The sequence below is a fragment of the Osmerus mordax genome, chromosome 17, assembly GCF_038355195.1.
Source record: "Osmerus mordax isolate fOsmMor3 chromosome 17, fOsmMor3.pri, whole genome shotgun sequence".
NCBI lineage: Eukaryota > Metazoa > Chordata > Actinopteri > Osmeriformes > Osmeridae > Osmerus > Osmerus mordax.
Window position 1 is genome coordinate 3388599 of NC_090066.1, and position 22417 is coordinate 3411015.

Genomic DNA, 22417 nt, shown 5'->3' on the forward strand with positions numbered 1-22417 from the left:
GTCGAGGTATTGGGGAAAATATAAACATCTACGTGAAATATGCGGGTTGTTTGGAGTGTGTGAGATATTACATGGTATGTAATATCTGTGTTGAATATATGGTCTGTTTATCTTAGGTTTTATATAGTGTGGTCAGTGGACACCAAGGATATGCCAAGCCATCTAACAGGTCCTGCTGATAGGGTGTTGATATATAGAAGGCACTGGTACTACGAAGCAACCATCTTTGTCTTCAGTAAATATGATGTGAAATGCTGCCACCTGTTGGAAAGACTTTCGCACAATTGACGGTGGAAGGGTTTTCTTTAGGGGTGAAACGATATACTCAGCTCACTATACAATACTTATCACGATACTGTGTGTACGATACAATACGTATCACGATACTGGGTGTACGATACAATACGTATCACGATATTTTGAACAAAAAAAATTATGAAACTGAAATTCAATTAACAGATTTATTTCCAAAACATTAAACATGTTCAATAATTTTCTTTGTTGTACATACAATTTTGTTAACTCAGTTCAAGCAATTTCTATGAATGCAATGAACGCATGACGCAGGTAGGTCGCGCACTGGTAGCTCAACCAATAGGATCAAACGGACGTCATATTGTAAAAATATTGCCATAACTTGCCATAAAACATTTTGTATTGCGATATATTGTTCCATGATATATTGTTACACCCCTAGTTTTTATTGCATAAATTATACAACATTTGGCTGTTTACACATTCTGGGATACACATGGAGATGCTACACAATCCACAAATACAACATTTTAGGAGATAGAACACAACATTCCAGAAGAAACATTCTTCTTTTTTTTTTTTTACCTGATGTTCATCATTGTTTGTACGTTTAACAGTGCAAATAAAAAACACAACAACAAACTTTGGCATTGCATATGAATAGAAAAACAAACACTAACTTATGCACATTGGTAACACAACCACATGGCACAGTGGGTCACAGACAGTTTAAACAGATTTCCTGACAAAATGTGCCTTTACCAGAATCATTGTGGTGTTTTTACCCCACAGTGTGTATATTCCATGTGAACATGGAGATAACGTAGATTCTCCAATATGGAGAGAGTCTTGTTGGACACAACAATCTGCAGCTGTCCAGGCCAGACTCAGGTACTAGACATAGATGAGCTGCTGTCATGCTTGAGTCTAGACCCTTCTGGAAGGCTCTGGCAGGTCAGCCTCTGTGTGTGCTAGTTAGACTGACTGCCAGTCTTTTGGTGAGCTGGTGTTGGGCCTTGCCACAGTAGGTGTGGGTGGTGTTCTGCAGTGCTGCCTCCAGGGGGCGCAGCAGAGAGCTGACTGGGTCCGCGTCAAACGAGTACTGAGGACAAGAAGAGCTGTCTTTCACCAGGTAACCACATCACAACACAACACTGCTGCAACAACACAACGTCAGTGATACATCTGTTAAGGATGACAGACCCTGAGGAATATACTTTGATTTACTTGTTCTTGTTTTACTGATGTCATGAGGCAATTAAAGTAAAAACCAAGCCTACTGTTTAATAATGAAGGGACTTTTACTACGCACACAGGAAATCAAATGGGTATTAGGTTTTAACCAAGGACTCATTTGCCTTGGGAGCGGCAGCTAGTATCAGGTCACAAAAACGACAGTGTTTTACGAGTACGCTCTCACATACTCTTTTCCACGCCTGGTCATAAAGCTGCATTTACAGTCGGAGTATTGATCTGGTGCTGATGATGGAGTGCTGTCCACATGGACACACACACACACGCACACACACACACGCACACACACACACACACACACACACTCTAGATGTAGCGTCAGCACTAAAACTTTACTGCTCATTCCTGGGCCTGGCTTTTACAGTGAGACTTTATTACCTGCAGAACAGCAGCCACACATGACCAGAGCAAGTGTGTGTGTGTGTGTAAGAATCTGCTGTAGGCCATTGTATATGGCCACGCCATTAAGCAAATCAAGCAATATCATTGACAAAAATTCGGAACAATGTATGTCTGTGTATATCTGTGTGTGATTGCATGCATACCTGCTTTATCGCATCGTATACAGCTCTGAATGCAGGTTGTTTGTTGTCATGGTAGACCCCCCTGTTGCCATGGAGGATGCAGACCCCAGCTTCCTCTGCTGAGACACAGTTGGAGCCGTAGATACAGTGGTCTGGGCGGTAGTTCCACTGGCATGACACCTCCATCAGACACTCTGGAGGACGGTATGGTGGAGTTAGATCTCATAACACAGCCTGGGGCTAGCAGGTAGGCTCACTGAGTTAAATGTGGTGTGTGTGTGTCTGACCAGGGTTGTGGTGGAAGATAATGTTAAGCAGGTCCTGGTCTCCCCAGGTGATGTTCAGTTTGTATTTCTGCAGCAGAGGCCTCAGTAGCTCCTCCCACCTGAGTCCTACGGACGTCATGTCATTCTGACCAGGCAGGACAGAAACACACGGTCAACAACCACCACTGCACTCAAACAGGATTGTGACTCTCTGATGCCACCTGGTGGTTCACCCTAGTGTCCATTCCTTAGCGTGAACCAGCTAACATACAGTATAGAGTGGAATAATTATGCATTCATTTAGTAAAGACTTGCAAACACTTCCAAAGCGATGTACGGACAGGTTTACTACTGCAACCTATTACTCTGCAGCCAAACACTCTACCACTGAGCTACACCCATCTACCAGTGTGAATTAAGGCATGACGTGTATGAAAGCAGAGTTAAATGTGAAACGTTGACCCCAGACCTTGAAGTAGGTGCTCCTGATGCGGGTCATGTTCATCAGCATGACCCCAGAGTTGACCCCGGTGCGTCCGTAGTACGGGTGTCGGGCGAAGCGGTTGTACCAGGCTATGCGCGGCTCCTCGTGCTCCGGCGCCATGGCAACCATCTGGGTGGAGTTGAAGGCGGTCAGGAACGCCCACAGGGCGTCGACAGGTTCCAGGAACACAACGTCAGAGTCCACGTAGAGCAGGGAGTCTACGTCTTTCAGGATGAGCTGAGGGTGAAGGGTGTGTAGGGGGGTGAGAGACAGAGACAGAGAGAGACAGAGACAGAGACAGAGACAGAGACAGAGAGAGAGAGAGAGAGAGAGAGAGAGAGAGAGAGAGAGAGAGTATATATATATATATAGGGAGAGAAAGCGTGAAAGACAGAACAGAGGAAAGGTAGGGAGTCAAAAAAACACATTAATTATGACCACATCCCAGGAAAGAGTTAACAGTCTAACTACTGGACAGGAGAGTGTGAGAGCCAATGAGTGTGAGAGCAGACATGGGCTCACAGGGAGGAAGAGCCTCTGGGAGGCGCAGGGTTTGAACAGCTTCCTCCACTCTGCAGCGTGCTCCTGGGGGAGGGTGATGGGGTAAAGCCTGTAGCTGAACCTGGAGCGCACATGGCCAGGCCAAGACTCCAACTGCAGCACAGGAGAGCAAGCATTTCAGACACGCACACACACTTCACACCATAAGTAAAGCAACTGTAGCACAGCCAAAAAAGACAGTACTATGCCGGTAGTAACTACCAGTGCTGTCATAGTATAAGCAGCATTACAGTCAGTACTTCCATGACTCAGTACAAGTCACCCACCGCCAGTGTGAAGCTGCTGTGCAGAAGCTCCTCAGAGAACAGGTGCAGGAGGAGCTGTTTGGAGCTGAGGAGCACGGCAGACTTGACCATGGTCAGGGTCTCCTCCAGCCTCTGGCCGCACGCCACCACGCCCAGGTGCATGATGGGAGCAGGACTGGGATCGCTCTCAACCCTCTGACGCATGATGTTCCTAAAAGAGAGAGACATGTGACCACTCTGAGGGAACTTCTGTTAGAGACAAACAATATGAACCCTGTTTCACTATAGAAACACTATGAGTTTCACTCAGTACACGTGACAAACCCTGGGTGTATGCTGAAATGAGTGTCACCACTTAAACAGGTTAGCTAGATTCAGGTTTATCCATGGTCTATCCACCCCCACTCTGGGAATGCTCTGGCTCTGTCACACCTCCAGAGATTGACACAAGGCTGAGAGGTAATTGGACAGGAGTGTGTTTTTGTGTGTGAGTGCCTGAGTGAGTTATAGAGAGATTATGTGAAAGAGTTACAGTTACAGAAAAAGAGCAACTGAGAAAACAAATGTGTTTGCAGAAGCTGCATCTCATTCAATTAGACCTATTAGTCAAATTACTACTGTATACTGATATCATTTATAACTGATAAGGGATGCAACAAGCTATTTAAAGGAACAAAATACACGTAGCCAACAGCAGACGCCAACGGGGACTTGTAAATAGCAACAACATGCCCATGCTTTGCTTAATATGCATTAAGTGATCGCTGGTCGATTGGCTTCAATGGAAGTTCAAACAGCAGAAACAAATGAAACATTTCCTTCAAGTGAGACCGGTATATTAGACAAATTGTCTATAAATACCATACCTGTTATTCCAATGTTGGCTCTCGGGGCCTTTTCTGTCTTTTAGCAGCTTGGTTCCTTGTCCGATGGCTCTCCGCTGGGAAGCAGCTGGCGACAAGAAAGTCATCCTACCGACGCCTCCTCCGTCCAACAGAGTCGAGTAGAACAGTTTACTGTACACGTACAATACCGATAACACTGCCAACACCGTGCACACGAGGAATGCACGAATGTATCGCCGCATTATCGAAAGTTAAATCGCTTTCAGAGCACACAGGCATGACACAGGACCGTGCTAGTACACATTTGGAAGGACTTTAGGGTCTGGGGGAGGGGTGAGAAAGACAAAAAAGTCAGGCCCTCCCCCTACGTGTAATTTATTAGCTGGGAAAATACACTTCTAACTACCTAAACCCCCTTTCACAGAAACAACTTAAATATGCACTCCTTTCACTCTTTTATCGTCAAAATATTTTATTACATCAAACTAGGAGTTATTTTGTTGCTTTGAATAGGAGGCTATTGTGTTTACCAGGTGGTGCTGATAAATCCCAGTAGATTTATAAAAGCATATCATTACTTTTAGACATTCAGAGCTATGCCTACTAAATAACTATTATTGCTTTTCTTTCATCTTCGACATATGTAACAGACTTCTTACCAATCACTAACCAGACAGAAAAAAAATCAGACAGCATACTTTTTGAATACATAATTTCATTAATTTTCTTTCGTTAATCTTCAGACATGAACCTATATTTTCATACATTTCTAAACAGGAAAGTTTGGTCAATCCAAATAATGTAAAAAACAAAACAAAAATAAAAATGGTGAGTGTGACATCAATGGTACCAGGTGGTTTAACGTGGACACAACAAAAAATGAACATTGTTAACCAACAAAATCTTTCTCATTAATCCACGTCTAGTCCCAGCTAGTGTAGTGAACCAATTAGAATATATTTAAAGTCTCCATTGTGACACAAGAAATAACATTTCCTCACATGTTCTCCCAGAATGCAACAAGTACTGAACTCTGAAACACAATGTCATGCCTGGAGAATGGTAACACTGTTGGGATGTCTAACACACCAATTCTGTACAACAGGTCATAGGAGATCAGGTTTATCAACATAGAATATAACAACTGTTTCAACCTAAAGTTACCTAAACTGGAATTTTATTCAAATGTTTCTTCAGAACCTGTAGTGTATTCCAGAAGCCAGACAAACCAATGCCTGCAATAGGGGAGTCTGCTGTTCCTCGTGGACCATAATCTTGCTAACTAAGCACAACCTGTAGCTGCTACATGTACAGGTCCAGAATTAGCCAGGCCGGGAACCAAGTTCTAAACAATGAATCTAGAACCATTCACTACAATTTAGAACAAAGACTCGTCCAGAAGTAACATTATGGTTTAATAGATAGGGTCCCTTAGAGTGGCTAGGATTGGGGGTTGAGGTCCAGAGTGGGAGTTGGGGGTGCCAGGTTGGAGGTTGAGGTCCAGAGTGGGGGTTGGGGGTGCCAGGTGTGAGGTTGAGGTCCAGAGTGGGGGTTGGGGGTGCCAGGTCGGAGGTTGTGGTCCAGAGTGGGGGTTGAGGTTGCCACGTTGGGAGTTTAGGTCCAGGTTGGCATTGCGGAGAGGGTGAGGTCAAATGTAGAGGGTTGGTGACTTCAGAGGGATTTGGGCATGGTAAATCCATTATGGGAGATGGGGGGTTGGGGTTGCCAGGTTTGGGGCCTAGTGTAGCTCTCCATTGACGGAAGAGGCCTCACCCCTGGGTGAGGATGACCTAGAGACCCCCCTCTCTGTGTTGTCTGAGCTGGAGCCACTCTGGTTGTGGTGGTCTGCGGAGACTGAGGTTGTGGAGGTGGTGGTGGTGGATGTGGACGAGGGCTTAGGCTTCTCCTTAAAGTCTGTGATAATGACAGTTAGATCTCCCACCGTCACCTCCAGGTGCTGAGCGCTGCTCCTGTCAATGTTCTTTAACCTCGGCCTATGAAGGGGTGGGGAAAGGGAGGGAAAGTAGAGAGGGATATTTAAATAGAAAAACCAGCGAAAAACCTAACATGCAATTCTTCAATCCCATAATATCCAGTACAACCATATAACGTATATATATATATTTTTTTAAACTATACACGCATACTTTGTATTCTAATCTGCCCTTTATAGAAAACCCTCTATTTTGTCTTAGCTTGAAACGCTCACCTCATCTTCTTGTGGTTGTTCTTCTTTAGTGTTGGTTCCTTATCATGTCTCTCTTTCTCAGTTCTCTCCTTTTTCTCCTTCTTAGGCTGCGTGGGAGAAGCAAACTGTGGCGTTACCTGCTGGGAGACTAACTGAGAGACAGGGCGAGGCTTCCTGTGGGGACGGTGGAAGAGGAGAGGACAGAAGAGACGATTAAGGTATGAACACATCAACATGTCTGGACATGGTCCTGTGAGTGGACCGAGAGGCAGGAGGCAGCTAAAGCAGCGGTTTGTCCTCAGACGTGGATCTCTGTGCGCAGGTTTAATAGGCTTGTCCATCCTAACATACGGCCGTAGACATGCAGTCACCTTGAAGTCAGCAAAGTGGCACCTGCTGAGTAATAATAGTACTGGGATGAAAGACCACAGAGAGATGTGGAGTATTATGAAACCACATACTCTTGTCTGGTAGATGCACTTGCAACCACTTCCACCCTCATCTGAAATAACTTATGAATCTTCTGAAATACCGGTATACACAAGAGTTAAGCATTTGCTCCAGGAAGCACTCCATGCATACATGAGGTCCTGCTTGCTTGTCTGACTTGAGTACTGGCAGATCTACCCGGAAAACAAGTGTTGAAAGACCCATCTGTTGTCTCACCATAGTGGGAGGGGAGAGAGAAAAAACCTGTAACTGCAGAGTGATCTCCCTTTTCAGTCTGTCACTCACCCACACACACACACGCACGCACGCACACACACACGCACACACAGAGCCCTGCAGGCATCCAGAGTAGACCAGGAAAACAGTCTGATAGCACTGGTGTGGCTGGATGACCTGAATCCACGTTCATCTAGAAAGTGTAGCCATGATAGGATATGGTGGTACAGACTAGTATGTAAATGAATGTGCTGGCCTATATACAGTACAGAGCTGAAGCCAGGGATCCTCACAGAACACCACCGCAGAACTGCTGACACGTTTAAATCTCTTTTAGAACGCTGGAATGCAATTCAGAAGAGAATTTCTGAGGATTGTCTTGACATAACCCAGTTACAGGGCGATTATGATGTTACCGTGGAGATGTTATCGAAGCACAACATAGACCTAGAGTCCAATTACACCACAGGGGGTCTGGACTGAATCTCCCTCTCACTCTGTAACACTCTAAACGCAGCTGCCTGTTGAACTATGTTTGTGTGTGTATATGTGAAGATGTGAAGATATCCAGATCGATAGTCAACAAGGCCAACAGTTTTGTAATAAATGAATGGAGTCGCACTTAGAAATCAAAGATGAGGTTAAGGAAAAACACAGTCTCTTATCTTTCTATCTTTTGAACTATTTGTCTGTCTGTGACACATCCTGCAGTCCTGGAAGATCAATGGGCCTACTCGTTTCTTTGTTTTGTTCATTATTGGACTGGTGCTATGCAAAACTGTCTCTTACAAGAATACAATATTTCATTCCATTTATGCATTTCCTACTCCCGTCCCCAGTCTCTGTATTTCCTAGAAGATGACACTACCAAGAGATAACAGTGAGATGAGTAACACACTGTTCCAAGTACCCAGAGCCCCAACAGATCAGACACCTGGTGTGTGCGTATGTGTATGTGCTCCCTGTCAGCAAGTTCTGCGTGCTGCATGTGGGAGAGAATCCAACTTGATTAATGTCTCTCTCTGCCTGAACATGTCACTTTTACTCTGTGTGGCAAGGTGTGTGTGCATGTGTGTGTGAATGTTTGTGTGCATGTGTGGGACAGTGAGTTTGTAACAGATGGCTCTCACTCTCCTGTGGTTTATAACACTTCCTAAGCCCCCCCCATTCTCACACACACACCACGCACCCTGGCTCCAACATTAACACCATCATGGTCTAGTGAGAAGGAATGAGGATGCTTTTCTCTATGTGTGTGTGTGTGTGTGTGCGCGTGTGTGTATTTGTAGAGGTGAAGGAAAAAGCCTGAGTCAGATCACCCACGAACCCACCTCCACAAACAAAAAACATTGTAGGCTAACTGGTGGAAACGTTATACTCTGATACAAGCTACTGCTTTCCTCCTGGGCCTGATGAGTCAGAGCACTCAGATTAATGGGCAGGTGGTGTATGTGTGTGGGTGTGTGTTGTGCTGTGTGGGTGTGTGTGTTGTACTGCGCTGTGTGCGTGTTTGTGTGCTCGCAGGGGAAGGTCAAATACAATTTGCTCCCAGTACTCGGCTGCGGAATATGTTTTTGGCTTTGTGTAGTGGCTTTGTTTGTTTTTAAACCCCTCTGATAGCTCAATAACTTGTCAGCTGTTGTCAAATGAAAGAGACAGCCGTGAGGATGTGATCTTGTGCTGTGGCCTCTACGGGCACATAAACATCTCCTCTCTCCCTCGTCCTCTCACCCTCTCTCTTAATGAGTCAAAATCCGAATGGGCTCTTGTGATTGGTGTGCTTGATCGCTGGCTGAACAATGTGCTTCCAGTGAGTCTGCTGTTCTGGCGTTGCTGAAGCTCAGCTTCATAAAACATTCATCTTCATCCTTTAACTGCTGTCCGCACGCAATCTCCTACACAGCTGCCTCTCCCTCCCTCTCTGCTCCCTCACCTCCTCACATTTACTTATTCCCCCTGCCCTCCTGAGTTCTGTGACTGTGGATTCCTTTAGGAGTAAATGTTATGAGACTAAGATAAAAGGACCTTATGACTGACACACTAAATACAAGACCAGCTCTGACTCAATGTCCTCAGACATGATACTAATACTACTAACATGGCAGACAAAGGAATCCTATAATCTCGTCTGTCAGCCGTATTACCAGAGTCTTCTATGAGCCACAGCACCATAACTGTATGTGTGTGTTTGTGTGTGTAGTCAGGATGGCAGGAAGTCAAATTCAGGCATGTCCCTGTAGCTTCAACTCAGGCTGTTTTCCGGTGCCAGGGCCTTCTGTAGGGTAATCAGGACAGATTTGCCTATAGTGTACAAAGGACAAGCATAACCTCCTTACAGCGCTCTCTCTCTCTCTCTCTCTCTCTCTCAGTGTGTGTAGGTGTGTGCGTGTGCTGAACCCCCCTGGCTGCTTTAATGTCCTGATGAGATCGCTGTGTCTCTGATGACAGCTCCCTGATTAAGCCGTTGCATACTAATGAGCTCTGGGTGTCTGTCTGGCAGCTGGTGTGGCACCCTCTTTTCAGCTAGTATCCCTCCACACACACACACACACACACACTACGAACGAGGCAAATTGCATCTGCACAGTTAACTGCCTCATTTAAAAAACGTCTCTTTCAAACTGGGATAATTGGTGGAGCATGGAGGAGGGAGATAACGTTCAAGCTCTGCTAGAGAGACCAGACACGGAGCTCTGTTCTTCCAAGCTGGAATGCCTTTATGGAACACTGTGTCAAAGGAAGACAAGGCTAGTGTCATCTCTTCAGAGTGTGAGTCAGAGGCCCTGATGTCAAATAGAAGCCCCAGGGCAGAGCAGAGAGACAGACCCCCCTCCCCCCTCTCTGCAACCAAAACATCACACCACAAGATGGATGACAGGAGGGCAGCCATGATTACACACTCACCTCCCACCCCACCCCCACCAGCCCGTGGAGATATTGTGGTGTCACCAGCCTCTTCCTGTCTACTGAGGTGAGATCTACTAGCTTGCTAGGTGAGGTAGCAGAAGGGATATCCTCTAACCATACCGGATGATCATCCATCTAACACAGCCACAACTCAGCTCTATCAATGAGACTCTCTGGCATCTGAGAAGGGGGAGATAGGAGGTCCATATGTTGGCTACTTAAAGACGCCGTTTGGGGCTGTAGCCTGGACAAAGACTGGGTGGTGATCATCTGCCAGGACTGATATATGTAATTGGATAGTTAAGACTGTGTTCATATTATATTTGCATGTATTGTGAACATTAAATACGCCTTTACAAATACCATAAATGTACTAATCTGCATTATTCTGTAATAAATAAATAGGTTAAATGGCTATAAACTACCGAGAGGGGCTGCTCCGTCGGTAGAAAAAAAATATTTCCCCCATTAACGTTGCCCTAGGCCCGCCTATTATCCTGACGTCTCACTGTTTTGAAATGTAAGTAACAAACATTATCTGAGATGTTATCGTGTTAAGTCTTTGGTACTTACAATAAGTACGGTGTTGAGTAATGCAAATGGGTTGTAATATTTAAGCTGCAACTACGAAAAGCAATTGGTATTTAAAGACGTATTTGTTACATTTACTATCGACAACACAGAACTGATTCAGACTACTTACCGTGTTGACGTTCCTTTCCTGACATCGCACATCATGCATTTGAAAGCCTCGGCAGTGTTCTTGTACGTACAGACACTACAATCCCAGTATGCCTCGTCTGAAGAGGGCTTCGGTTGACGCTTCGGCCTTCGAACAAAACAAACGGACAGAGATCACTTGCACATCCCGACAGACGGTGCTGTGAGTGCGTGTGTTTGCAGCCTTCTCAATCGCCGTTAAACATCTGGAAACGTTCCATTTAGCGTCGAAACGGATACGGTTCACAAGGCACGAGCTGGTCTGACACCGTAATAAAACAGACAGTCCGCCATGGTTGCTACACTGTATCCCTCACTCTCACACACATACTCTGAGACACTCACACATTACCCCTCCAGACACACACACACACACATCGTCGCAGACACAAGCACACACACACCGATCCTGGACTGTTTCAATAATGTGTGCTAATATCCACTGCCTACTATCAATGTCACAAAAATAGTGAGCAGCTACTTACCTTGTAGGACTTCTCTTGTCTCCCATGCTATCAAAAGTTAGTTTGTGGATGTTTAAATAAGGACGTAGTCCTTATATGTTGATAAAGCGATGCGCCCGAACCGCACGGCTTCAGCTGTCGTGGAAACTCCGGTTGGCGAATTATCACGTGACGCACTCCCTCCAATCAGATTTCACAGCATTTCCTGTCGCTGTGAACAGGTCCAACATTCCTGATGAACACCGATGAGTGATTCTCATTTAAATCAAAGGGCTTTTAGCCATTTGGTCGACATAATACAATAAAGAGCATTCAGTGAGATCTCCATTATATTATTATTCATCATCTTGGAGATAAGCTTTTGTTGAAACGTTTTATTTCCAAACATGGACAACAATAACAGGGAGCAGTTACATCAATGATATTTACAACTAAGTTTTAGTGGAGAGTTAGATACTGAGTCAATCTCTGACCACAACCATGGAGTCAAACTCCATCCCCAATCATCTTACCACTGGTCATCTGCCACGTCAGGTAGACAAATGTATAAATATACCAAAAACATACTGTTACACTGGACTTACTCTAACCTCTCATTGCCATGTAACCCCACATTATCCTCTCGTAAAAAAAAAGATCTACAGCGTTGTCAACTGTCTTTTGGCCATAGTCTCTCAGACCAGACCTTCTCAGTCACTCAGTTCCTCCTCGTCACTGAAGTAGGCGCTCTTCTTGATCCGAGGCTTCCTGGAGTCGTCCGACGTAGACGCCTGAGCAGCGTCCTCTGCAGCGAGGGCTGTCCGTTTCCTGCGACACTCCTCCTCCTCGATGCGAGCTTGCTGAGGGGACAGGAAGTCCATGTGGGGACAGGAAGTCAGGGGGGGGGGGGGGGGCGAAGCAGGGCATGGAACACTAGAAGTAGCTGTGATGGGTCATGCTGTGTGTGTTCCAACATTGATCTCATTTGAACTGACCTGAAAAGCGATGGCCTGACTCAGACTGTCCAGAGCTGGATCCTCACCCTCCTCTTCACTTTCCTCTTCTGGACTGATACAAAGCAAAATATGCAAATATATAACTGGTGGGAGGAGTATGAAATTACAGAACAGTCCAAAATGCACAGGGAAGCAGTGTGTGCATATCAGCGTTGCTGGCTTGTCTACTTTATTACTATACTATATGTATGTATATATGTATGAATGTAAATTCCACGTACACTTCCTCAGGCTCCTCAACCTTTTTCTTCTTCTTCTTTTCCTTCTTCTTCGGGGGATCTCGTTCTCCCAGCATGTTCTTGGGGCAAGCGTAACTCAGGTGACCCGTATCCTACAACACAAGCCCAGTCATATTGTCATTTAGTCATTTAGCAGACGCTCTTATCCAGACCGACTTACAGTAAGTACAGGGACATTCACCCCAAGGCAAGTATTTGTGAAGTGCCTTGCCCAGGGACACAACGTCATTTTGCACAGGCAATCAAACCAGCAACCTTCTGATTGGTAGCCCGATTCCCTAACCGCTCAGCCATCTGACACATCTGACACCCATCTTGTGTTAGATACAACTCAGCATCTTCAAACCCAATATTCTATTGATGAGAAGGACAGGTATCAGACAGGATTATCGGACGGCAACCTACACCGCACTCGTAGCATCTCGATTTGTCTGCGTAGTTACGTCTCCTGATGAACTCTGTGGCGCGCCCGTTGTCGACGGCGATACTGGCTTTTACCGTGCGACCGAACAGCTGAGTACAGACAGAGAGAGGGAGCTGAGTAGCAGCCAGGAACACATCAGCGGATCCAGGATGAAAGGGACTACACTGTTCATGTTGACGTATTTCTAGAAAACATAACATACCTGTTTGTTGTTTAGTGACCTAAAACAGTTCTGTGCCGACTCTTTATCCAGGAATAGAACAAACGCCACTCCTTTACTTCTGCGTGTTTCTTTATCTTTCACTATGGTCACTCTGAAAGAATCAAATTTTATTTGACCACAGTTCAATTACCGATAAAACTGTATTGTAAAGTCTGTTTGACATATGCACTCTCTCCAAAATGAACTTACTTTACAACTTTGCCATATTTTGTGAAGAGCTGTAAAGTGATGAGGAAACACTTTAATAGCCATCATCAAGGTATACAATTCTTAAGGTATACAATGATTTCTCCAGCTCTCTCACACACAGACATACATGCACAGACAAACAGGAGATCGTTTTACTATCAAGTGGGTGGGGTGTGAATATCATACCTTGTGTAAATCATTGTTGGTTAAAGAGAAAGGCAGGTTTGACACATAGACTGTGCTTCTGCTTGGTGCCAAACCCCCACTCATATTGACGAGACTCTAAGGGTACAACTCTATAAAATACAGTGAATTATTTATAAAATACAATCTAATATGGTCCTCATAATGTAGTTTAGTTGGTCAGCTATAGCTAGATGGCTTCAACAGTAAAATAGTTCCACAGCTAGCAAGCTAAATAACTAGCTAGCTAAATGGTAGATATTCTGTTTAATCTTCCAGTACCTACCGAACATGTATTGGCGAAGTATCGGTCTTCGGGCTAAATATTCGCTATTTGCTGCAAAGCCATCCCTCAATAACGTTTAAAATCGTGCAAAAATGGGACACCTAAAGATAGTAAATAGGCGCAGTAAAATGACGCACAACGGTTAGAACAGTGATCTGACCAATGACAAACTGCAACAACCGGAAAAGGTGACTAAATGGCAATGATCAGAAGATTCGGTCATACTTTTGCGATCGTAAATCTTTATTTATAACATAATTTACTTGGACTTGCCATGTGATATTCATATTGTTATTAGGTATCAGTGTGTGATAAATATAGTTTTCTTAAGTCTGTTTAACGTAATTGTGAGAACAAAGCATGGACGGCTGTGCAGCAGTGTACAACGTTTCAGTGAGGGATAGCTAGCTAGCTAGCTATCTTAAAGTTAGCATATTATTGCTACTTGGTGAGTCAAATTACGTGCACATTACATATACAAAGCTATCCTGGTTAGTTACGTCGCTGTTTGCTAAAGTTATGATATCCAGCATATCACTAGTTTTTTTTCAGTTGTATGTTTCATGTTTAAATTTCTTTAAAAGTCTCCCAGCGCTTGCTTTCTACCGGGTTGCCAATCATGCTCCATCAGTTGCTGTTGACTGTGCAGAAGCGATATGATTAATTGTCTGACACTATTAGCTGCTTACAATTAGCACCATTAGCTGCTGCTGTATAATCTGCATACATGTAATCCTCCATCTTCTCCACAGTTCGTTTTGAAGATTTGGATTAGGTAATCATCAACAAATTCCTCAAACTCTTGAACTAACAAGTAAGTAACACACTTTTGCGAAGCTGATCAAGGTTTTATATTCGTGTAGAGCGAGTTAGAACATCAATAGTAAGCGAGATGTTATGTGTCTCTTCAAAAAATGTAATGGGCAGGATCTCAATGAAACAAGAGATCCAACACCAAATGTGTATGCATGCATTTCAACTGCATCCGTTATAGCAGCCTCATATCCTACACAATCAAAACATTTGTAAAAATAAAATCAGAGCTTGGTGGAAGCTAACTGCCTGATTGTTCTGTTGAATGTTCCTCTTAGTGGCATATAGGAGGGAACGGAACATCCGCGAGGTGTATGAGGAACGCTTCATACAGGACAGAGCGGTGAGTAATGCGGTTTCAAACACAATCCGTTAAAGTGAAAGGCCTGCATGTAATCCTAACCTGTTCCCTGTGTTCGATGGTAGGGGCCGTACCCTCGTGGCCCTGGAGCACCGGAGAGGAGGTCGAATTTAGGTCGGCCAGAGGAGGAATATAGCCGGGCATTTGAGTACGAGAGCCCAGCCCGCTTCTACCCCAATGGAGGCGCCCCACGCAGTTACCATGGCGAGGAACAGAGAGGCTACCATGGCGATAGCCTGCATTTTCCGACCGAGCGCAGGGCTGTTCCTCCCGCTAGAAGAGTAAGTTGAAAGTTGTACCCCAGACTTGAATATGAAATACTCGCAATAAAGGCTTTTAAATAAGAATCCCCCTGTTTAAGTATTTTTTCCTAGCAGCACTCGGTCCATGTGTCGTGTCCCATCTCTTTATAAGTCTGAGAGGTCTGGTTAGTCTCAGCTCAGCCATGGTTGTTTGTACCTACCCTCCATACAGTTATCTGGGAGTGGCAAGCATGGGATGAACCCATGCCCAGTCCTTCAGTCTATTCTGACCTCTGACGTCTGTGGATGTTTCATCTTTTCTGTTACTGCAGGAGGACCCATACCTCTACAGAGGACCCAGAGAGGAGCCACACACAACACGCCAGATGGACTTTAGGTAGCTTTGACTTTAACTCCTGGCCTGCACACCCACACAGACGTACATACACACACACACACACACACAATCGTACATACTCACACACTGAGGCATTCACAAAGGATGTTTGTTGGTGTCATGTCAGATGGCATCTTTAGGTACTGACTGTAAGGCAGCATTGGTGGGTCATTATCAAGCTCAGCAGAAGCCTGAAAACGATCCCTCCATTTGAATCAGGTGTGTCGGAGCAGGGAAACATCTAGAACACGTAGGGCAGGGGGCCTCGAGCACCAGGATTGAGACCCACTGGTGTAAGGACAATAGTTACCATTAGGGGGCAGCATTGCTCCATATATTTAGTTCTGAGCAGCTCCTTCAACTCATTTCAGCAGCGTGTTTATACTTTATGTGCCACTCCTGTGTGTGTGTGAGATGATTGTTTACACAGCACCATTAATCACTGTCAGCCCTGGCCCACTTAGACTTGTCTCTGCATGCTCTCTTGTCCTGGGACAACCCCTCAGACTCAAAAACACACATTTGCTTGTAGCCGGGGAGTGTGCTTTCTCTTGAGTTGTATAATAAAGGCAGTCCAACAGTTTCAGAGACTTGATTCTCAAGCCCCAGACCTGATCACAGTCCTGTATGCCTGTCCTTACTCAGTCTGTTGTTGGCTGTTCAGTTCTGCTCAGAGTGATGAAGCACAGATAAACAGCTTTGTTCTACAGCAGTTATAACTGTCTGAGAATGCCAACACGCTATTAAAACCTGTGACCGTATTTGGTCAAGCAAAAGCCTTGAGTAGCATTTTGAATAGCTTGAATTTTTATTTTCCCCCAGACGGGTAGGTAGGTAAAGTTATGTACCTTTTTATTGATGCCTCACTCTGTGTGTGTTTGTGTGTGCGTGTGTGTGTGTGATTCCTTCCAGAAGCAGCAGCAGCCGCGCTGCAGCCCCCCCCAGCGTGCGAGGTCAGATGTACCCCGCCCCCCGCTCCCTTTCAGCCGTGGTGCCAGAGGGGGGTGATGACACTCTGATGCAGGCCATCCTCAGCCTGGACAGAAGGTACACACACACACACACTCTCTCTCTCAACCCACAGTGCCTTTGTGGATGGTGTTACAGCGTCATGAATGTCACTTAGCAACCCATGGTGTGGTTCTTCCCCCCCGCCCAGCGAGGAGAGAGATCCCTACAGGAGGAAGGGTCAGTTCCCCCCCCTGAGGGAGCGCTCCCCCCAGCGCAGAGACGTACCCCCCTCCCCCCACAGTCGCTCCGGGTCCTCGGTCAGCAGCAGAGGGTACTCCCCAGACAGGGCCAAGGGGCTGGCCTACCCCCCGCAGGGAAAGAGTATGTACCCCTTCTGTATTCTCCTCAGCCTCCGAAATCAGTCTCTCTCTAGTCCCCCCCCTATCCTATCTCCATGTCTCTTTCGTCCCCGTGTGATGATGTCACTGGCGTTTCAGGTGTGGACTGTCCCCAGGGACACGGTGGAGGAGCAGATCTCCTCTGGGGGACACTGTACCCCCCGCAGGCCGGACATGACTACCTGGGTCTGTACTCTCAGCTGGACCGGCTCTAGCGGCTGACCTAAGACCAGCTCGGCATTTCCCATCTGGCTAGTTCAGACTAGGGGCTGGGAAGGTGGTGCTGGTCCTAGACCAGAACCTGCAGGGCCACCCAGTCTGTAGAGCTTTCTGTGTTGTGCTGTGTAGCCACCACTCCCTGGAGGGGACATCCAGTGGTCTCACACTATTTGTTTGTCCAATGTCTGACCTTTGACCTCACTGTGTCTTAAATGCCAGGGAAATGTTGAGGTGCTACTTCAGAATCTGGACCGGCAGATAAAGTGTTACCCCAGCCTGCCCCTCCAAAGCCATTCACGTGTCGTACGGACAACTAGCAGTCTTTTGCCTAATCTCCATGCCTACCACAATATATCGAACATCCCATAATAGTGCCATGTCATCTAGCCCCCCTCGTAGCAGTAGTGGGATACATGATGGTATTGTGGAAAAGACATGACTGGGTCTGCTTGGTCCCCCTCAGTATGCATATACTGATATTCAGATTAGAGTACTGTCTAGAGTAGAAAACCTGGTGAGTAGAGTACTGTCTAGAGTAGAATACCTGGTGAGTAGAGTACTGTCTAGAGTAGAATACCTGGTGAGTAGAGTACTGTCTAGAGTAGAAAACCTGGTGAGTAGAGTACTGTCTAGAGTAGCTGGTGAGTACTGTCTAGATTAGAGTACCTGTGAGTTGAGTAGTTATGTGAGGTGACCAGAACAGCTGGTAGAGTTAGTCATCAGACTGCCTACCTGGTGTGTAGAAGCTGACAAATCATGTCCTCTCATTTGTCTCTCTTGTCTCCCTCACCTCTCTCTATCCCCCCATGTCTCTCTCCTCTCCCTCCTCTCTCCCTCATCTCTCCACCCCCTGTCTCCCTCCTCTCTCCCTGATCTCTCCACCCCCTGTCTCTCTCTTCTCTCCCTCACCTCTCCTCTCTCTATCCCCCCACGTCTCTCTCCTCTCCCTCCTCTCTCCCTGATCTCTCCACCCCCTGTCTCCCTCCTCTCTCCCTGATCTCTCCACCCCCTGTCTCCATCCTCTCTCCCTGATCTCTCCACCCCCTGTCTCCCTCCTCTCTCCCTGATCTCTCCACCCCCTGTCTCTCTCTCTTCTCTCCTGCAGACAAAGACAGACCAGCAGGCCTTTCTGTCAGTGTGTCCAGAGATGGTTCACCTCAGAGCACAGCGTCCACCTCCAAGGTGAGCACTGTCTGACCCTCCACACACACACACACACACACACGCATGTATGAAGACACACACAAAACAAAGGCCTCTTCCCCAAGACAACGTTGAAGCATCTGTTAAACACTTCCAGATGCTTCCGCAACGTCAGTGCAATCCCAACTTCATCAAAGTGTCTGCTGCTGGGTTTGTTCGTAAATATTTGCCCCCCGAACACGACCCTGTGTTCAGTAGCCCAGAGATCAGAGAACACTCCCACACAGCAGGAGCACTCACTCAGGTCCCCAATGTGTGTGCTTTCTACTGAGCGTCGTAAAAAATAAAATAACGCCCTCCAGTCGACTGCTGTGATGAAAGATGCTTTTAGAGACCCTGGCCTCTTCTTACACACGCGCGCGCTACACGCACACACACCCCAGTGTTAGATCTGGTCAGCTCAGACAGGCACGGTCACAGGGTCGAGATGAAAGGGCTCGTTCTACGTTCCAACAAGTGCGGCAGGGCGCTCTGTCTACAGGACACACACACACGTCACATGGGCAGGACCCTGGTCTGAAAGGGTGTGTGAGGTCTCGGGCTGTAAAGCCAGGAGAAAAACTGGCAACCTCTTCTGAGAAACCATACCATGAAGCATGCAACTCTTTATTATAACTTTATATACCATCTCCGGATCATGATGTTTTGGGTCACACAAGCCGTCATCGGAAGGGAAGATGATCTGAGCTTCATTAGACGGTGCCCCAACAGCTTCACATCTTGGGCTGTAAATCCACCAGATCCCCAAGGCAGGCTAACGTCCCTGGATCAAATGTGAATCCCCCTCCACCCCTCCACTGTCTGTGGCCCGGTCCAGAAAGTGGGAGTCTGCCTTGCTCCTCCAAGGCTAAGAGGCTGCTCTGTGTCTAACGAGGTGGAGACAGATATTGAGTCATCACCGTTTCCTCCCGTGGACCGAGAGCGATGTTGTTCTTGTGAGTCATGGTCAAGATCACCCTATAAGAGCCCCGCTCTCTCCCTCTCTCCTCCTGCTCTCTCCCTCTCTCCTCCACGTCTCAAACACACGACTTCAGGGGAAACGGAACAGGGGATAATTGGATGGGTTTACGAGCCGTGTTTGTATTTTAAGACACTCTTGGCCTCTCAACCCCTCTAACTATTTTCTCTCGTTTTGTCTTCTTTCGTGGCCATCTGAGAGGGGACGTGATAAGATATGAAGCCTGTGCTTGATTTCCTCCATCCATGAGCACATTCAGTCATGCGTGACCGGCTCCCCTCTCCTGGCCTAGCCCTCTAGAGCCGGGGAGAGAAAGATGGAGATGATCTGGAAGCGTAGATGGAGGAGGTGGATTTAGACGGAGATGCAGGAGAATAGAAGAGTCTAGATGCAGTTGTCCATGTTGGTCCCGCTTCTCCCTCTGACACATTGAGCCCAGTAGATGCTCCAGGCTCTGTGGTTTGATATCAGCCCAGAGTCTAGTGGACTGAGACAGGCTATACTGCATGGTTATCCATCTATATCATGGGTATGTGGTCGGATCCTTGATGTCCATCTACAAGACCCGACCTTTGGTTCAACAATCTGGTCTCCCGTGATTTCTCTTCGTGAATGGTCGTCGGTATTTGTGCAACACGGTAAGCTTAGGGAAAGATTATTATTTTTTGCTTCTGTCTGACCCATGTTCTCTGTGTGTGTGTCCGTCTTTCGGTCTTGTCTGAACCCCAGGAAGAGGCACATGTGCTGGACGGAGACCGCAACGAGGTGCTGGGCGCTCTGGATGAAAGCCACAAGATCTTGGAGGACTTCAAGGAGAGACGAGCTCAGGCCATCGCTGCCAAGGCTCACGAGATCGAGAAGGTGAGGAACGTTTCAACAGACACGCTCTGGCTCTCTGGTTCCCCTGGCCCTACTCCATAGCCACTCCCCCTCTCAGTTTAAGGATCACTGCTCCAGGCTCCCCCAGTTCTCTAATGAAGGCCATGCCTGCACCATTGGGCCTACTGCTGCTTTACTGGACCCATTAAACCTGAGACAACTCTGCCGTGGGGCCCACTGGGCCCTCACACGGAGCTGCGCCTCAGAGCCCAGTGTCGCTAAACTGTCGACAGTGCATCTTGCAAACAGTTTTAGACCTTTTCTTGACTCTCACTCACTTGCACGCCCAGTGTTTTCACATACACACACACACACACACACACACAGAGGGTAGTTGACTCTGGTTTGCTCTCCCCATACCATCTCTGAAGTGCTCTCTGCACATGCCAGATGTTTAGCTTTGCCCTCTATCTGGTCTAGCCATCTCATCTCCCACTGCACACTATACCTAGCCGTGTGCTTCTAACATCCTCACACACACACACAAATCCTCTATCAATCACCCCCTCATAACCTCCGTGGTCCCCTCCCCTCAGAGGTCAACAGCTTGCCATTGTTTGTGATTGGGTAAACAGGGGAGGGGCAACGGAAAGAAGGGGGAAGTAAACAGGAAGTTCAGCCCGCTTTAGGAAATACTTTCCCAGCACACCTCACTGTGTGGTGCTGAGCTGCGATAAGTGCTTCCCCCAGAGCTAGATGAATGGCTATTCTGGCCCTCTCCTTCTCACATCAGTCTGGCTAGCTGACTGTTTAGCTGACCCCATGACCTCTGGAATGTCCAGACACACAGGGAGCGCTCCCACATTAGCTGTGGAGGACAGATGATGTATGGGACGTCTAGCTCAGCCGAGGAGTTCCTGTTCCAGGACAGGCCTGTGCAGCAACGCTTCTTGTTGCTTCCTGACAGACAGGGCAGCTTGGCTCTCGCATGCTGCCTTATGTAACTATTTTTTTCTAAACACATTGTGTTATTAACGTGTGTGTGTGTGTGTGCAGGTGTTCAGGCAGGACTGTGAGACCTTCAGCATGGTTGTGAAGATGCTGGTTGATAAGGACGCCTCTCTGGAGTCTCAGCTGCAGATGCCTCTCATGGAGAACATCGTGGAGCTCCGTGAGCGCTGCTTCAACGACCTCAAACACTTTGTGTCCGAGCTGGACCAGGTGGTACTGCAGGAGCCCTCTGTGTGAGCGGCCGACCAATCACAGCACACCTTCTAGAGAGAGAGAGAGAGAGAGAGATGCTTGGAAAGTCATGGCCTTTTCACAGAGACGATGGCCAAATGTGAGCCGACTTACTGCGGCCCTACAGATAGGAAGTGAATACTGCGTGTCGGAGCGACACGATGACCTCTGCCGGGTGGTAGCTAACCAGGAGATTAAACCTAACACCATCCAATGGATAGAAGTGGACCACCAATGTTCTCATGTTCGGCATTAAGCTCTGTACATTTGAGATGAAACAGTGTTGAACTTATTTTAATTTTACCAGCAGAGGGTATTGGTTGTACAATGTCCTGAGCGGCCTCAGAACAGGAGTTCAAACACCCTCAGCAAACAATTTACAAACCTTCTATTCTTCTGTTTCCATAGAAACGGTCACATTGAGCCAGTCTTTGTGGCTCTCACTCCAGGGTTTAAGGAGAGCTGTTGTAGGTCATCTGATAAAGACCTCTAGCTTCAAAATATATGTTTATAGTGTGTTATAAATTTGGCCTTGCAACCTCATGTAATGTAACAGTACCTGTAATACCCGTCTTGACAGCTGTGTATGGATTTAGGACGCTCTAACCAACCACTCTGATTTGGTGGTGGTTATGACTGTTTTTCCTGACAACGGATTTGATTGTTTGTGTTGCGTTATGTTGTTTAAAAGACATTGAAAAAGAGCGATGAATAAAACAGGAATTTGAAATGCACATCCTTGACTCGACCAGCCTCCAGTCTTTAAACCCCAGGTACATCGTGGAGATCAGAATCATATAACTATGTGAAGGTGAAGTCCCACATCTCACATGACCACAATGTCACTTTTAAGTTAAAATAAACAATTTAAAATTGGGATTTGAACCCAGGCTGTT

The 22417-nt window shown here is 46.6% G+C and overlaps 4 protein-coding genes across 6 annotated transcripts; 1 reads left to right on the plus strand and 3 right to left on the minus strand.

Annotated features, from left to right (window-relative positions):
• Positions 1 to 508: 508 nt before the first annotated feature.
• Positions 509 to 4676, minus strand: gxylt1b (glucoside xylosyltransferase 1b). Its single transcript, XM_067254627.1, has 7 exons — positions 4456 to 4676; positions 3611 to 3800; positions 3306 to 3437; positions 2769 to 3020; positions 2321 to 2444; positions 2055 to 2227; positions 509 to 1357 (listed from the first exon to the last, which is right to left on the minus strand). Exons 1-7 carry the CDS (start codon positions 4674 to 4676, stop codon positions 1211 to 1213), a joined length of 1239 nt encoding a protein of 412 aa, XP_067110728.1. The 3' UTR covers positions 509 to 1210.
• Positions 4677 to 5131: 455 nt separating this feature from the next.
• On the minus strand, positions 5132 to 11520 carry yaf2 (YY1 associated factor 2). The gene is made up of 4 exons (XM_067254325.1): positions 11401 to 11520; positions 10899 to 11024; positions 6644 to 6796; positions 5132 to 6428 (listed from the first exon to the last, which is right to left on the minus strand). Exons 1-4 carry the CDS (start codon positions 11424 to 11426, stop codon positions 6173 to 6175), a joined length of 561 nt encoding a protein of 186 aa, XP_067110426.1. The 5' UTR covers positions 11427 to 11520; the 3' UTR covers positions 5132 to 6172.
• Positions 11521 to 11738: 218 nt separating this feature from the next.
• On the minus strand, positions 11739 to 14024 carry zcrb1 (zinc finger CCHC-type and RNA binding motif 1). Its single transcript, XM_067254306.1, has 8 exons — positions 13919 to 14024; positions 13636 to 13745; positions 13450 to 13478; positions 13240 to 13351; positions 13019 to 13126; positions 12596 to 12705; positions 12354 to 12426; positions 11739 to 12218 (listed from the first exon to the last, which is right to left on the minus strand). The coding sequence occupies exons 2-8, from the start codon at positions 13717 to 13719 to the stop codon at positions 12069 to 12071; spliced, it is 666 nt and encodes a 221-aa protein (XP_067110407.1). The 5' UTR covers positions 13720 to 13745; positions 13919 to 14024; the 3' UTR covers positions 11739 to 12068.
• A 100-nt stretch (positions 14025 to 14124) lies between these two features.
• pphln1 (periphilin 1) lies at positions 14125 to 22255 on the plus strand. Of its 3 annotated transcripts, none has more exons than XM_067254303.1 (11): positions 14125 to 14366; positions 14671 to 14732; positions 15010 to 15074; positions 15158 to 15373; positions 15667 to 15731; positions 16644 to 16778; positions 16891 to 17063; positions 17180 to 17266; positions 18405 to 18481; positions 20190 to 20321; positions 21336 to 22255. In XM_067254303.1, coding segments are annotated over exons 2-11 (1143 nt in total). In that variant the 5' UTR covers positions 14125 to 14366; positions 14671 to 14731; the 3' UTR covers positions 21528 to 22255. The 3 variants fall into 3 exon arrangements, with proteins under 3 accessions (XP_067110404.1, XP_067110405.1, XP_067110406.1); XM_067254304.1 differs by having other exon boundaries at positions 16647 to 16778; XM_067254305.1 differs by lacking the exon at positions 17180 to 17266.
• Positions 22256 to 22417: the final 162 nt, after the last annotated feature.

Coding starts and splice junctions, on each gene's coding strand:
- yaf2 (XM_067254325.1), bottom strand. CDS start 11,426: ATGGGAGACAAGAGAAGTCCTACAAG. Junction 11,025..11,400: donor GACAAGAGAAGTCCTACAAG/GTAAGTAGCTGC, acceptor TTTTGTTCGAAG/GCCGAAGCGTCAACCGAAGC. Junction 6,429..6,643: donor AACAACCACAAGAAGATGAG/GTGAGCGTTTCA, acceptor ACCCCTTCATAG/GCCGAGGTTAAAGAACATTG.
- pphln1 (XM_067254303.1), top strand. Junction 15,075..15,157: donor GCTTCATACAGGACAGAGCG/GTGAGTAATGCG, acceptor GTTCGATGGTAG/GGGCCGTACCCTCGTGGCCC. Junction 15,374..15,666: donor CTGTTCCTCCCGCTAGAAGA/GTAAGTTGAAAG, acceptor CTGTTACTGCAG/GAGGACCCATACCTCTACAG.
- zcrb1 (XM_067254306.1), bottom strand. CDS start 13,719: ATGAGTGGGGGTTTGGCACCAAGCAGAAGCACAGTCTATGTGTCAAAC. Junction 12,427..12,595: donor GTTGAGGAGCCTGAGGAAGT/GTACGTGGAATT, acceptor GCTTTGTATCAG/TCCAGAAGAGGAAAGTGAAG. Junction 12,219..12,353: donor GTCAGGCCATCGCTTTTCAG/GTCAGTTCAAAT, acceptor CTGTCCCCTCAG/CAAGCTCGCATCGAGGAGGA.
- gxylt1b (XM_067254627.1), bottom strand. CDS start 4,676: ATGCGGCGATACATTCGTGCATTCCTCGTGTGCACGGTGTTGGCAGTG. Junction 3,438..3,610: donor ACAGCAGCTTCACACTGGCG/GTGGGTGACTTG, acceptor CCTGTGCTGCAG/TTGGAGTCTTGGCCTGGCCA. Junction 2,228..2,320: donor TATCTTCCACCACAACCCTG/GTCAGACACACA, acceptor ACCGTCCTCCAG/AGTGTCTGATGGAGGTGTCA.